This window comes from Myodes glareolus, chromosome 21, assembly GCF_982192425.1.
Source record: "Myodes glareolus chromosome 21, mMyoGla1.1, whole genome shotgun sequence".
Taxonomy (NCBI): domain Eukaryota; kingdom Metazoa; phylum Chordata; class Mammalia; order Rodentia; family Cricetidae; genus Myodes; species Myodes glareolus.
In genome coordinates this window covers 24452577-24469227 of record NC_142046.1, presented here as the reverse complement: position 1 = coordinate 24469227, position 16651 = coordinate 24452577, and the positions used below count along the sequence as shown (strand labels likewise).

The 16651-nt window shown below is 35.1% G+C and overlaps 1 protein-coding gene across 2 annotated transcripts in view; it reads left to right on the top strand.

Moving 5' to 3' along the window:
* Lrp1b (LDL receptor related protein 1B) overlaps nucleotides 1-16651 on the top strand; it is a 1858137-nt gene that overhangs the window by 1646691 nt on the left and 194795 nt on the right. For both annotated transcript variants that reach the window (XM_087899923.1, XM_087899922.1), the window contains exons 63-66: nucleotides 3886-3979; nucleotides 8909-9025; nucleotides 9144-9263; nucleotides 10641-10760. In XM_087899923.1, coding sequence (XP_087756049.1) covers nucleotides 3886-3979; nucleotides 8909-9025; nucleotides 9144-9263; nucleotides 10641-10760 — 451 coding nt within the window. The remainder of the gene's footprint in view (nucleotides 1-3885; nucleotides 3980-8908; nucleotides 9026-9143; nucleotides 9264-10640; nucleotides 10761-16651) is intronic.

Sequence of the window (16651 nt, the reverse complement as noted above, 5' to 3'; positions counted from 1 at the left end):
GGAGAAGAAGGTGCTCTTAATCTCAGGGTCATGGGTTTGTGCCCCCATGTTGGGCGCCATTTTGTAACATGAGGGCTGACTTGTTGGGGTTTCTGTCTTGTCTGGTACCCCACAGCCAACAAGTCCCAAAGAAAATCACACAGAGATCTCTATAAGTTATAAAGCTGATTGGCCCATTAGGTCAGGCTACTTATTAACTCTTGTAGTTTATATTAACCCTTTATTCTGATCTATGTTAGCCATGTAGCTCAGCACTTTTTTCAGTGGGGCAGATCACATCCTGTTGCTTCGGTGATCTGGGCAGGAGTGGGAGGAATCAGCTTCCTCCTTCCCAGAATTCTCCTGTTTTCACTGAATTCTCCTGTTTGTGCTTCCTGTCTGGTTTACCCACCTATACTTCCTGCCTGGCCAATTAGCGGTTATTTAAAACATGATTGACAGATTACAGAAAATTCTTCCACACCAAATAGCTGATGTGACTTAAGGCACCCTCCACTAAATAAGACTCATACCCAACACTGCTTATGTGACCAAGAACCTGAGAAGCAAAATTCTAGGGACCTAGGGAAAAACAAACAAACAAACAAAGCCACTGGTCTAAGAATAGAAATATGTAGTGATAAAATAACTAGATAAATAAGATAAATAAAATAAAATAATATAGATCACTGTTGCCAAAATATTTTAGAGTTGTTGATACAGTTGAATTCCTTGAGCTAGACATACTAAGGGCTCTCCAAGATCTGCTACATTTCCTCAGCTTCCCATTGGATGGACAAAGTATTATCCTTGGATTCTGGCTAATGCTTTATTTCTTCAAAAAGTTATCGGAGAACACACTCTTATCCTATTTATTTTCCTTAGCCATTATTTTCCTGGTAGATTTTTACACATCCTGATGATTTCCCTGCTGGAACAGTTAATTCATTTTCCTGTGTGGCATTGTATTCATATTCACTATACAGTCAACTGTGCTGCGGCTCCAGTGAGGAGAGCGTGAGCAACATCCACTCTTGCTTTCAAACTGGGGTGCAGTGGGGAAGCACCTCCATCTGCTCCAGGCTCACTTGGCTGCTCCTCAAGCCTGGGTTCTACCACAACCTGCTAGGCAAGAAGTGGGCCTGTTCTATTTTATATTTTTATATTTAATATGACTGCATTTTATATTTTTAATTTTAATGCAACTGAATTTAAATATAAAAACATGATTCGGAGATATGAAAGAAATCTATAATAAAATGTTGGTTATAATTAATAGGCAATGTAAGTAAGTGTGCTTTATCATGGTTTCTTTAACTCAAAACTCCTTTATATTCTTTTTAGATTGAAATGAGAGCAGAATTTCATATTATGTATAATTCCAACAGTTGGTATTTATTTTAATTTTATATATTTGGTGAACTTAAATATGCATCAGAAATTTCCTCTCATAATTGGGATAACTTTGAAGATTCTCAGAAGACATGGAATCCTCTCGCTAATGTGCTTTGATATCCTGTAATGACGGGAAATATTTAATGTTCAGGGTAATTGCTCTCAGATTTAGCCTCATTTCCCCAAAGAGCCAACTATGTATAAAGGTATTTTTCTCCTCTGGTAACTTAGAAAAAAAAAAACATGACAGACATGACCACAGGCTAAGCAAATTATAGAAAAATCAGTTGAATAGATAGATTTCCCCGGGCTCCTGCTCTCTATTCCCTTCTACAGGAGAATTCACTCTCCTGTTTCTAATTCTATCCAGAATTGGTTCTATGGTATCTGGACACCTTCAGCATGTACTAATAACTGAGACTTTCTTACTATAGCAATTGCATTTTGAATGAACAAACATATTTTATACTCATGTCTATTAAAGATAATTGGACCAAAGTAATATTTTCAAGTTACCGTTTTTCAATGCCAAATCCTCTGCAGGAGAATTAATGTATTAGATTACAAGAAGGAAATAACTTTAATAAATGTATTCATGAAAGGTTTCCAAATTTGAATGAATATAAGTTTTTTTTGAAAACAAGGAAGAATCTGGTTGTGATCATTCACACCTTCAATCCTCACAATTGGGAGGCAGAGGCAAGTAAATTTATTTGAGATAAAGGCCAGCCTGGTCTACATAGTAAAGTTCCAGGACAGCTAGAGGTACATAAGGATAACCTGTCTCAAAACAAACAAGCAAACATATTAATTAATTAAAGCAAGATAAATAAATAAGAGTAAAGAATATACGTTGACCAACAAAAGGGAATTATATTTATTAATTACTCATTTTTAGTGATTTAATGTAAACCAATTGAGATACTAGTACTCTGTTCAAACAATTAGCTTTTATTTTTGTATTTAAATACTAGTAAGATTAATATATTTTATTTTTAAATATCAGCAAGATTAAATATTGCCACATTGCCCAAGAACACAAAGGATCAAATTGACTAAGCCTTTGGATCACTGTGGATTGTTCTACAGGGTAAACTTGGCAATAAAAGCAGTTCGGGGCATGGAGTACAAAGTATTTGACTTGTGTGTGGATCAATTCCTACTGTTACACAAGCACCTGAAATAAAGATGTGTACCTGTAAAAAGGAGGTTAGAGGAACTGAAGTTCTCCCTGACTTTGCCTTTTTTCCTCTTTTATCTCTGCTTGAAATTCCCACCTTACTGTATTTTACCCTGTCATAGGTCAAAGCAGTTTCTTATTAGCAAACGGTTATAAAACATATTCACAGCATACAGAGGGGAATCCCACATCAACTTTGATATTTTCAATGGAAGGACATGAAAAGAGCATCTGTCATTGGAGCTTTGAGTGACTGGAATTTTGAGTTATATTAAATTTTCTAATATACATTTCCTCTGTGTTTTTTGTTAATTTTTATTATTTGATATAGCTGAGATACTAGCACATGAAAATAATAAATGCAAGGTTAGTTCAGGCTCCCGAGTCAGTCCCTATTTCAAATAAAAACAAAACAATAAGTAAATAAATAGACCAACAAAATAAAATCAGTAAAGATACTATTGCATCCTAAGTTTTACATTTTTTAAAATATTACAGTGAATTCCTTTTCCTTACCTTCTCAAATTACATACATTTTAAACACTTAGCTTGTGTTTAATATTAAGCTCTAGTAATAAATCTTCATACAGGTATAATTATATTCTGATTACATTCAAGCCTACTCTCTTCTATATGTTTTAAAATAATTCCAATAATTGAAAATAACTGTTTTGACTACTGTCTTGGAGAACTATGAACAATATTTATGTGAGAAGTTACAAATTCTGATCTTAGGTACTTTTTTGTTTGTTTCCTTGTATGGACTGAGAACATTCATGATACTGAAGAACCGTGATTGTACTGTTCGAAAGAATCTTCCAAGTTTACCCATAGCATTTAAATAGTAAGAGCTGCCCTGATTTTCACTGAAGTTGCCAAGATTCTTAGGGAAATATAATTGTCTTCAATTAATTCATATTTACCTAACTTATGCTGATATCTCTTCCTGATAGCCCTGGACCTGGTATACTGTTTCAGAGACATTATTCATATGGAACCAGTTAAATATCTGACACTTTCATGGCCATGCAGTTTCTTTAGCAACTACTTAGTTGTGTGCCCTGTTGTGATTTAAGCAGTCCTTCAGACAGCATGGAAATGCACGAGTCTGATTGTGAACACTGAAATCTCCAAAATGTTCAGAGTAGTGAAATTTCTTGACAGATTGTGTTGGTGTTTATGCATTCATTCCTTGTTTGGAACCTCTAAGACTATGCACATTCAGCATTGCAATAAGAGAGTTAGGGGGGCTGTGGCATGTTCTGCAGGAATACCCGTTGTACACGTGGGATGACTATCAACATTCTTATTGTACCTTTTTTTTTTTAAAGTTTCAGTGCAAAACTGATAAATGCATCCCTTTCTGGTGGAAATGTGACACCGTGGATGACTGTGGTGATGGATCTGACGAACCTGACGACTGCCGTGAGTATCCTGAACACTGGCTTTGGATTGTAGTGTTCTTCACATTCCAGACCTGTAAAAACCATCTAGAAAAAGATCATCTCACAATTCTTATAAAAATGTAAAGACAAATAGTTGCAATTTCTTGGATTTGTTCCTGATGACTGATTAATTTTTTTTTCTGAATTCTGAATTTTCTGAATTTTAACTAACTTCCAGTAGTTAGTAGTATAGTAATTGGTGCGATTTTTTTACACAATGTAGTCACCGAATTTGAAATGCAAATTAGCAAGATGCAGAAATACCTTCCCATATAATGGATAGAAAGTTATATTTTCTTTGTCAGTGTTAAAATATTGAAAATCCTTGAGGAGTCCAAATTTTTAATGCTAAATTTTATTTATGGTAAGTTGATTTTATTTGCCCTTAACAGGTACTGCAAAGTGGCTCCTAACTGTGATAACTGTGGTTAGAGCCTCTAAGTTTGCAATCATTGCTAACTTAAATGGTAATGGGCAAACAGAGGACTTCCAGGAAATCCTGGTATAGTTCACTCCATCGGTCATTTCAATCCTTCCTTGTCAAGATGAAGAGCTTACAGTCAATCCTGGTAATTCCCTTAGTGTCTCAGTGCATATTTGGCCTGACTTGGCGCTGACATTTGATTTGTGCGTTGGCCTTGATTGGCTTTGTCAACTGAGTTCAAGATCAGAAGACTTCCACTGAAGAGGAAGTATCGTCTAAGTGAAAGGCAGTTATTTACTTCTGAAGACCCTTCTAGCACCAATTATAAAGCCATTTCACATTTTCAGATTGTTACTTAAATGAACCGTTTCATCTTCCTTTCCGTTACCATCCTCATACTCTGGAAGTTTCTTTCCCGTATTCTCTTTTTATGTGGAAAGCATCAAGCCGCCTCTTTGGTGAGACATAAAATGAAAGCCAATTCTTTCCTGATCTATTTGTGTGTTTGATTTTTTTAGGCATTGTTGACAGATTTTAATTTCATTCTAGTAGACAATGCATGAGGAGAAGTACTTATAGATAATAAGTATAAAGTTATGATCAAATTACTCTTTTTAAAAGCTTTTGAATTGGAACAACAGCCAAAAGAAGGAGTGGTATGGATGATGAAGAACACTTACTAAGACTTATTTGTTATACAAAAATTAATTTTCCACAATAAAATGTATTTTCCTATAAAGTAATGAATAAAGTAAATATAATTTGCCTTTGTATATTTAAACATAATGGCATGTGCCTGCTAATGTCCTGTTAAGATGACCTTTACTGACCAGAGCCTCCATTGTTGAGGGAAACACCACATCAAAGACTTAGAGCAGAGACAGAATCCAAATGATCGTTCTCTTAAATATTTGTGCCTTCTGAATTCTATTTGTAACTTTGAAAAATCATGTTGGAATCCACTTGAGTGATGAGTTAACTGCAGAGTTAATAAGAGTTTCTTCCAGTTGCAAACTTTCAGAATACATGTAGCCAAGTGCTTATGTTCATTTGAACAATTCAGAGAAGATACATTGCTGGTGAAGGGAGCTTATCTTGGTTAAACATTAGTATTAGCATATATTCTTTTAATTAAAAAAGCAAATTTATATATATGGTGAAGACATATATATTTTCTAATATATGCTACAGATATATTAAATAAGTTAAGCCATTTAGCATATATATTATCTTATGTGCTCATTATTTGCTTTGCTTTGAAAACATGGAGAATATTTGTCAGCAATCATCAAGTGTGGAACATGTTAAAAAATAAAGCGGCTACAATGTATAATCATTCTCTGGAATTTAATTTTCTTGTCTTGTTGAATTTTTATGTCCTGTGGCCAGGATCTCCCAAGTCTCTCACTCTGTAACCACTAATAACTACCATTTTATTGTTTGTTTTAATGAGTTGTTTGTTTGTTTGTTTGTTTTAAAACATCAAATACAAATGCCATAAAAGAGTATTTGCTCTTTCTTGGCCTGGACCATTTGATGTGATTAATGCTTTCTAGGTCCCCCAAATTTGTCACAAATATGACTTCTTTCTTATTTAAGCATGATTTAAGCACTTTGATTTCATTTCTTTCGTACACGTCCATCTACATCAGAACTACCTAATAACATGCCAGTTCTATTTCGCTTTTAAAAAAGTTTTCAGTAAATTTCTGTCCTATGTACTAATTCATATTGCTATCAACAGTTTACAGTCCCTTTTTTCACACTTGCCCAATATTTGAAAAACTTTGCTTTTAAAAATATAATGCATATTTTGATCAATTTGAGCTGATATCTCATTACAGTTTTAATATTTATCACCTTTGAAATTACTAGTGTATTTTATACTTTTTTCTTTTAAGCATTTAGCCCACTCTTAAGATTTTCTAATTTGTTAATTTATGTTTGAGTTGATTCTGTCATGCATTTAGTGTGTCAAACCATGATGAAGATGTATATTTTTTGAAAGATGTCTCCCTTCTCATAGGTTGTCTCTCCTACTTTGATTGTTTCATTTTCTTTGCAAATAATTTATTTTGATGTAATGATCTTGTCTAATTTTTCTCTTGTTACCTAGGTTTTAGAGATCACTCTCTTATCCGTCATCGTGGAGACTTTTCATTATATGTTTAAACCATAGTTCATCATGATTTTCAATAACATTTCTGTGATCATTAGCACATAAATGTTTATTTGCAGTTGGTAGGTTTGATCTTTACATATCTAGTGACATAGCAAACAGAGCCATCATGATTTAAAAGTGGCATATATAAATCTGTGAAGGGTTTGGGTATTTTTATAAACATTTTATTTTTAAATTTTATATGTATGAGTGTTTTGCTTTCATGTACATCTTTGTACAACATTTGTGCAGTGTCTATGGAGATCAGAAGAGGGCATTGAATCCATTAGAACTGGAGTTACAAAGCTTTGGTAGCTACCACGTGGATGCTGGGAACTTATTTTAGCACCTCTGGAAGAGCAGTAAAATCTCTGAACTGCTGAGCCATTTCCCCTGTCCTAGTTTGTGTTTGAGTTGCTGCATCATCACAATTTGTATAAATTGACCGTGTGTAACCTCATCTAAGAAGGCAAGAAGACTTGATCCAAGTCTCACACACTTGATAACTAACATAGTGCTGTTTGTATAAACACAGTGATCAAGATTTCTCTGTCACTGCAAGTTGAAATTGCATTTGATATGATGTTTAAGTAGAGGCCTGATCTACTTTCAACTTTTCCCTTTTTTTTCAATCAACTTTTAAAGGATTCATTCATTTTTATTTTATGTTTATCGGTGTTTTGCCTGCATGTGTATCTGTATATCCCATGTATGCAGTGTCTGTGGTGGCCAAAATTGGACATTGGTTCCCTAGGGGTTAGAGATGGTTGTGAGCTACCATGAGACTGCTGATAACTGTATCTGGGTCCTCAGAAAGAGTAACCACTACCCTAAATATTTGAGCTATCTCTTGATAGCACCATGTTAACTCTTAAACATTCATTTGATCATTGTAACCCCTTTGTTGGGAGAATTACTTATATAACAAAAATACTAATAAAAGAAATTTTGCAGGAAATAAGAGGAAACAGAGGTATAATATGCATGAATCAAGCAGTTAAAAAATTATAAGTGAAAGGGTACTGAAATTTTTATTAAGAAAGGAGAACATACATTAAGAGTTACTTTTTAGAGAGCATAAAATTTTCTGCAATGCTGCAATTAAGAACATAATATGTATCCTGAATCAAGTTTGAAACTTCAATTATATTTTATTCTTCAACTTGAGTTAATAAAGAAATTAATATTAACATAAATGTCAGTAATTAATAGTCCATTGGAATCATGAGTTCAAAATAGTGCTTCACTGTGAATAATATGAATTGTGTGACTATTTCAGAGTCAGGTCTGAGTCTGAACCTGGTGTTTACTTTCGGAAATTTACAGTTCCTTGGCAGAACTGTTAATATCAACCACACTTGGTTTCCCTATTTTTAAATAGTTGTAATATTGGTCATGTGAAAGGCTATAATTTTTATAACTAAAAATCTTCACTGATAGGTCTTCTCTAGTAACTAACACAGAAAACACTCAGTAGATCTTCTTTATTTTTAATTCTTTTTTATATATAAGCAAACGTATTGTGAAAGTGCTACTATTTATAAAGTGTTATAATAATAAAAATGGAATGCAAAATAGTTTTGACATCGAAATATTGTATGCAATTAATATTAAAAGCAACATGTTCTAATTGTGATGTGCACAGGACATATTCAGTTAGCATTGAAGAATATATGCTGAGGCCACAAGTACCTTGTAGGCAGTAATGCAGAAAGAAATAATACTTAAAAAATGGAGCTAGAGTAAAGGCTCTTTATTCTGGTATGTTTACGAACAGCCTGACACTGAGCTGAGATCATTACTGAGTGCTCTCCTAGTGTGTGTGTGTGTGTGTGTGTGTGTGTGTATGCACATGCATGTTTATGTGCAAATGCATGTGTGTTGATATGTGCACAGGGAGATCACCAGAGGTCAATTTTGAGTTTCCTCCTCAGATGAGACAGGGACTCCTAGCCTGGAACTCAGATACTTGACTAGGCTGCCTGGCTCACATTCCTCAGGGCTCAACTTGTCTTTGCTGAACCAGAACCAGGATTATAAATGTAGGCCACTATATTACCATTATTTTTTTTTTTTAGTTGTAGTGTGCATGTTGAAGTTTTGTGTCTCTGGTAAGAGAGCCCATGAAGTGCAAGTCAGGAGGTCATCTGAGTTGCCCATTACTTAGATGGTCACCAATCCAGTAGATCTCTAGATATGAGGCTTTCGCTTTTTGCTTAACATATATTCATTGCAAAATGCCAATGACAGTGTCAGAAAATTTCCGTGTAAGACATCAGGATCTTAGATTATCATCTACAATACCTGCACGCTTTCTCTCCCAGCTGAATTTAAATGTCAGCCAGGACGGTTTCAGTGTGGAACAGGACTCTGCGCACTGCCTGCTTTCATCTGTGATGGGGAGAACGACTGTGGAGACAACTCAGACGAACTTAACTGTGGTAGGTGATTAAACTCCTAACTTGGGTGCATCCATCTAGTCCTTGATTGCTCATGACTGCACTGATGTAAATGCAGACTTGGGTCTCAGGTCACATTATTTTCTTCTCTTTGTTTTAGACACGCATGTCTGTCTGCCAGGTCAGTTCAAGTGTACCCAGAACCAGAAATGTATCCCCGTAAACCTGAGATGTAATGGCCAAGATGACTGTGGGGACGAGGAAGATGAAAGGGACTGTCGTAAGTCATGCCGAATGTCAGGTCATGTTGGACTTTTGAATGCTAACTGAAATGAGAATCAAAATTAATCTTCATAAAGTCATGTGCTGTAGAGAAACAAAAGAATAATATGGACAAGAAATGACTAAATTCTGTCAATTACAATGCTTTATTTAAGAAGTTCTACAAAAAACAGAGAAGGAAATGAAAAGATACAAATAATCTTTCTTTTAACAGCTGCCTGGAGATTTTGTTAGACGTGAACAGGATATACTCACCCTTGTCATTATAAGCAACATAGCAGTCGATTACAAGATGTTTTCTCATAAATGGACTTTCTCCCATATTGAGTAAAAGCACCTTATGATTATTGATAAATGACTTGTGGAAAATCAGCTCCATTTTTAGTGGAAATTTTCTCCCATGAAATACCAGTTGAAATTATGCAATATCAAAGCACAATTAGTTTTAAATAAAGCTTCACGTAGTAATCCCTAAAATCCACTAAAAAGAATAAGAGTAAATTATTTTGTTCTTGTCACATCGTACTTACGTCTCTACCCAAACATCAAATGCAATGAAAGAAGGCAAATGACTTTATTCCCCATGGAGAAATGGGTAGACAGAAATGTAGTTATGTATGCACACACATACGCACATGCACACGCACACATGCACAAACATATGCTGACATAGAACCCGGAAGAGGGAGCACCTATCAATTTTCAGGGTTTCAACAAAGCTGCCGTGAATATTTCTGTCCTGATGAATTTTTATTTCATTCTATAAAGCTTGTTTCAGTGAATAATGTTCAGTCTTTCAGCAATTTGATTGAGGTGCTGTGATCTGAGTAGTATGGACCTGTTCTCACTGCTGGCCACTGTAGCAGGGGCTGCGGTAAAATGACCAGGGTAGCTATAAGTTTATAGTCTGAATCAAGTGTTTACTACTCCCTCCAAAAGCTCAACTACTTCTGAGGATTGTTATTAAACTTTTTGACTTTTCATTTCCTCACTTATTTATTGTCTTCTGAGTTTAGTCATTTTGGCTTATAAAATGAATCAGGATGAGCTCTAAAAATGTTTGGAAATCTATTTTGGAAAGCAGAATTCTCCATCTTAAAAGGTGGTTTCCAAATATATAATCTCTAGCTAACTTGAAAATGTTGATTTTATTAATGTATCATCACAATAATATATTCTCTTTTCTTTTTCCAATGTGGAAGGCAATAGGGTGCACATTACAGGAATTAAAATTTACATTTCCTCTGCTCAGTACTCCATTAACGAAAAAAGACATTCTTATTGGACATCTCAAATACTTGTCTAACCGCTTTTTAAAAATCACAGATTCATTTGTGCTGAATGTCACACATTAATAGATATTATTTTTCTTAAGCTGAAAACAGCTGCTCTCCTGATTATTTCCAATGCAAGACAACGAAGCATTGCATCTCCAAACTGTGGGTATGCGACGAGGACCCAGACTGTGCAGATGCCTCCGATGAGGCCAACTGTGGTGAGTGTTTTGCAGCTACAAAGTCAACTCCATGTACTGGTGCCATAATCTGAGCTGAGCACAGAGGGAAAAAAAACTAAGCATAGTCCAGCAGCAAGTGTACATGGACAAGTTAGCTCCTCTGTGCTGGGAGCCCTCCCAAACTTAGATGAACTATTTACAGAAAACAAGCTGAGATAGAAGGAAATGAAGTGGATGGCCTGGTTAATAAAGGCACAGATTAAAATGGAATGAAATGTGGTTGATGAGCTGTTTACAGAAAGCATAGCATAAGATGGAAGTAAATGCAAATGATGAGCTATTTAGAGAAATTATGGGGTGAATCAAAACATAACGGAAGAATAGGAAAGTGAATAAAATACTGGGTCCATTTTATTAGATGACTATGATTGTGAAAACTTTTTTGAAATGTTAATATTTGCAATTATCTTTTAGTACAATGTTTTCTTATAATTTAGAACGAAGGTTATAGTCATAGATTACTGCAAGTATCCTGTTTTGAAAGTGGCAAGACCAAGAAGGGATGAAACGCAGCTCTTAAGTCCAACTCTTTATATCAACATTTATTCAATACTAATTTCATCCATTTTGAAGGCAAATACATCAACTTGGCATTCAGAAAAGAGAAAGCATTTAAACCAGTAATAGATTAGAAGAGATGAAAATTGTGCAAAATGAATATGGGACTTCCAAGAGATTCAGAACTTTCTAAATGCATTCACAGAGATTCCTCATTGGGAAGAGAATTAAAATAATAAGGTTCTGAAATTCCATTTATAGAGAAGAGCAAAAATGACAGATCTTAAGTCACTTTCTTAAAATAATTCCATAAACCTGTCTTCTCAGCACACAACCATTGTAGCTTACCATAGTGTTCTATGATTGTCAGTTACCACTTGGTATGTACAGTTAATCATAACATCTCCACCCATACTGTTCTTCAATTCCCCCATTATTAAGGGCTTTGGTAAGCAAATTAATTTCACTGGCAGATTAGCTGTGTTGCCTTCTGCAAGGTTTTTAATCAAGGCAAATAAGATGAGGTATTAAATTTAAATTACTTACTGGCTAGAGTGTAATTTCTATAGTTTAATTTTGAAATTTTGACATAATTTTGTTTTTTATAGATTATAAAATTCAACAAAAACATTGCTCGATTAGTTATCAGAAATAAAAGTACTGGTGCTAATCACACTAACAAGACTTGATCTTTCTTTAGTAGCTTTATCTTTGGAGTATGATTATTCCATTGAAGATACTTAACCAAAAACATAGAATAGGTTGGCATGTGCTTTGATTTTTTTCCCTTTCAAACACATTGATAGAGGCCACTTATTGATACCTGGCTGCTCAGCCCCAAAATAATCACACAGAAACCATATTATTTAAATCATTGCTTGGCCCATTAGCTCTAGCTTCTTATTGACTAATAGTTACATATTACTTTAATATATCTCCGTTAATCTGTACATCACCACAAGGTCATGGCCTATCAGCTAAGTTTCAGCACTTCTGTCTCTGGGGGTGGCTCCATAGATTCTCTCTGACTCTGTCTCCTTTCTCCAAGCATTCAGTTTAGTTTTCCCTGCCTATGTTCTGCCCTATCAATAGGCCAAGGCAGTTTCTTTATTCACCAGTGGTAGCCACAGAATACAAAGGGGAATCCCACATCACAAACATGGTCAGGAAATTTGAGTGACATTGTGCTGAGAGCGGCCACACACTACCAGAACCACAACGCTTTCAGGACAGGGACCCTTTTTTAAGGGTGAACCCATTCGATGGAGCCCTATGTAGGGTCCATACCTTGTAAAGCATCCCAATTTGGTGTCATCCAGGAGTTCTCAGCAAGACTGTCTATGCCTTAGAAAAGTAAGAAATTAACAGATTGAAATATGAAGTAAATACATAGGAAATGAATAACTTATAAATACATGTGTATATGGATAGCAATTATGGCTTAAGGAGCAGAAAAATGATGCAATGGGTAGAGGTACTTTGCATACAGGCCTGATGACCACAGTTCTATTCCTGAATCTCACAAGGGATATTACATGAGATAAATGCCTTTCCTGAGAGAGTGGTCCTAGGGCCTCCGCACACATGCTTGTGTGCTCAGTCATCAACAGAAATGCACACATATAAACACAAAATAAATAAAATTTCACAAATTACATCGTATTTTCTTTAATTTGGAAACATTTTGTGATGTATCATTATATAAATATGAATAGACAAGTAATTAATCTATTTTCTTGCTGAAGATTATTTCTATGTATTAGAATCATTAAAAATTTTAGTAAATTGAAGACAAAACATTTAATAAACCTGTATTGTAAACATTTTGCATCGGTGTTCATTTTTATTAATTTAATAAAACCCAGAGGGAGGCTGGCGTTTACTATACAATCAGCTACCAGTACTTACTTTACTTTAACTGTACTTACGTTAGCTTTGGGTCCTGGATTGAGGCTGAGGAATGAAATTCAACTCCAGCACAGATGCCTGTAACTAGAGCAATGTACTACATGATAGTTGTACTCAATCAAGTGTGAATTTCCTCCAATTTACATTTAAGATAGCCCTTTGCAAATGCTTATTCCACAAGGAGGAAATTTCAAAAGGATGGCACATAAATGGCGACATCTGCTTAGTGATTTGAATCTGTATTTCTTATATTTTAATAACAATGACAAACTGATGCAATATATTTTATGCCGCAAACACATGATGTGAGCATTCTCATAGAGAGATTGTGTGGTAGGACTAGAGGCAGCTGTGTTAAGGATTGTAGCATTTCTCTTTGGAGATATTTAGAGGAACTTGATAGCAGGACTTTATTGTTGGAAAACAGGCGTGTATCTATCCATAAACACCTGAGGGATTTCTAGAAAACCTAGACCCTAGCCTGTGCAATAGAGTTCAGAGAACTAAGTCATTGTTGTAAAAGCCCAAGCTTCCATATGTATTCAAACCCTACTCTGATCTTAAATTTCACATGGTACATGGGGTCTCTTGAACACAGATTTTTCACAGATGCTTGCTTGTGGTTGTTCCTACAAAAAGGCGTCTTGCCTTACTGTTTCTCATCTTATACTTACTCTAGTTTGAATGATTTTTAAAATACCCCTAACATCCTGAGGAGTCATTATAATATACCATATCTGGACACTATATATGGTATTCATCTCCCAGTGGAGTTTGGGGTTGATGATTTAATTCTAAAACTTTAAGGTACAATCACAGAGCATCCTGTTTCTCTTTTAAAAGCCTGCCCAATGCAATTCTTGTTTCAGCAATTTGAAATTCTTAAAGGTAATAATTTAGTATCACATATTTCTAATCACTCAAGTAGCTATGATGAAAACAAATGCTTTTGAAGATTGCTAAGGAGGATAATTATTTTTACTATATACAAAGAAAATTTTGTTGTTCCAATGATATTTCAACAGTGGTGCTTTGTCTTTGTTACAGTTTATACTCTCTCTTCCTTTTGTGTGTGTGTGTGTATTTTTTTTTTCGAAACAAGATTTCTCTGTAGCTTTGGAGCCTGTCCTGGAACTAGCTGTTGTAGACCAGGCTGGCCTCCAACTCACAGAGATCTGCATGCCTCTGCCTCCTGAGTGCTGGGATTAAAGAAAGGTGTGCCCCGTCATTGCCCGGTTATAGCTTATGCTTTTTATACATTTAGCATGTTTTTCTTTAATCTATTCATTTTGAGAAACTCACTATTTTCTCTCTGTGCAACCATGACAACAAGTCGTCTCTGCATATTTGTGTGTGTGTGTGTGTGTGTGTGAAAGAATATGAAACCACTTTTGTAGTGTTGGAATATTCAGGTTACCAACATTTTAAGGATCTTTACTCACTGAAGATCTGCCCACCAAAAGGCTGGGCACTTATTTCTTGACACTTCTTTTTATTTTTTCCTGAGTAAAATAGACTATGAGTTTGAAAATATGTAACAAGAAACTAACTGGAACCACACAAAGAGGCAGGTAACCTGCCAAATATTCTAGACTCTGGAGAGATCTGTAGTAAACTGGGAGGAAATAGATTCTTGTCTACGAGGAATTTAAACTGAATTGATATAGAAACCAATTTACTTTAACAAAAAGGTACAGTTGATGTAGTTGTTTTCTTGGAAATTGTCACTGGTCTGTTCCTAATCTGTGACTTTTGTTTGTTTGTTTGAAAAACTTTTTGATAAGCCTTTTTTCTCATTCTTTTCAAGCCCATTTAATTCTCTAAAGTGGCAAGATAGTAACCTGTGAACACTTTTCTATTAAACAGAGGGAAGATTTACAGTAGCATATGAAAAGAATAAGTCTTATCATCTTATAGAAAAAAAAAACACTAAGTAGCAAGTATAGACTTTATATTCAGATTCCTGAGAGCTAATTTTTACTTGGGAAAAGGTGCTCAGTTAATTAGATTTTACTGTATAAAATCCCATTTAAATAGAATTTGGGGTAACATTTTCATGCAAGACTCCTCACTTCTATTTTTAACTGTTTTAAGTTTGCTTGGCAGTATGCCTCTATGTCTGTGCTCTATATTGCTGAAATCAAGCAACTCCAAGGGAAGGTTGAATTTCTTTGTATATTAATCACTAACAATCGGTAAAGCATTTATGTGTAAGTAAAAAGGGTACGGTTTCTAGAGTCATATTTAAATATCCTAGATGCATTCTTACAAAAATAATATTAAGTATCAAGCATCAACATTGCTTGTTAGGTGTCAAGTTTCCTTCACTAATACTCTTCGAAATATGATTAAGACAAGAGAAAAACCATTTTAGTCATCACAACTACACACATGCTTGTGTAGAAAATGATGGAAGTAGATGGAAAGTAGACGGAAAGGGGAGGCGAAGTTCAGTCTGAGATGTTAAATCTTCCTGGATTATGGACATTCCACGTAAGTTACTGTGTATTCTTATTGCCATTTTAAATATTAGCCTTCAAAATAACATTCCTATTTTTCTGAATGTTTTCTTACAGTCAATGACTACCCTCTGAAATTCTCCAAGAGGTTAGCATGATGTAAAGTACTATTTAAGGTCAAGTAAAAGGAAAAAGCAGGACTTGCCTATGACATATGGCTTTTCACACTGAGAATTCTACTTTTCACATCCATTGCTTCCCTGCATAAGTGCTAAGACATATCCATCCCCAGAGCTCACCTGTCTTCCTTTAATAGAGGCTGGGGCTTTTCTGGATGTTAAGGAAAAGCAGGAGAAATATAAAATCCTACTGTTCACTGAAGTTTATATAATTGTACTGTGTGTCAAAACTATATTTTTGATCAATAGCATTTTTACTATGTGGACCATATATCTCATATGGTTCTGGGTTACCTCAGTTGGAATGATTGTTTCCAGTGATTTCATTTCATTTTTATTAACAACTGAAAAAATATACCACTATGTAAAAAACATTTTTATTATTCAACCATCAGTAGAAGGATATCTGTGGTTTTTTTTTTCTATTTCTGACTATTTTAGATAGAGCATCACTGAACATGTGGTCAGATATCTCTATAATGTGATATATATTCATTTTAGAATATGCCCAAGAGTTACTGGGCCCTAACGTTTTCCTTGAGAAATGGGGCAAAAAGTCAGAACATCAACAAACAGACACTGGGAGTCAGGTCGAAGTTTTACAGAAGACTCATTTATTTAACAATGGGGGAAAAAATATGTGCCCAGCACCTAGGTGTTCTCCTTCCTTGACAGTTGACATTTCATTCTGGTCTATCTTTTGGCTAGGCATGATTAGGACTTCTGACAACTCCTGGTGTTAGGCACTCAGGAAACACCACTTTATGGCTCCTTGTTGGCTAGGCACAGTCAGGACCTCTCACAGCTCTAGGTAGACTCCAGGTTG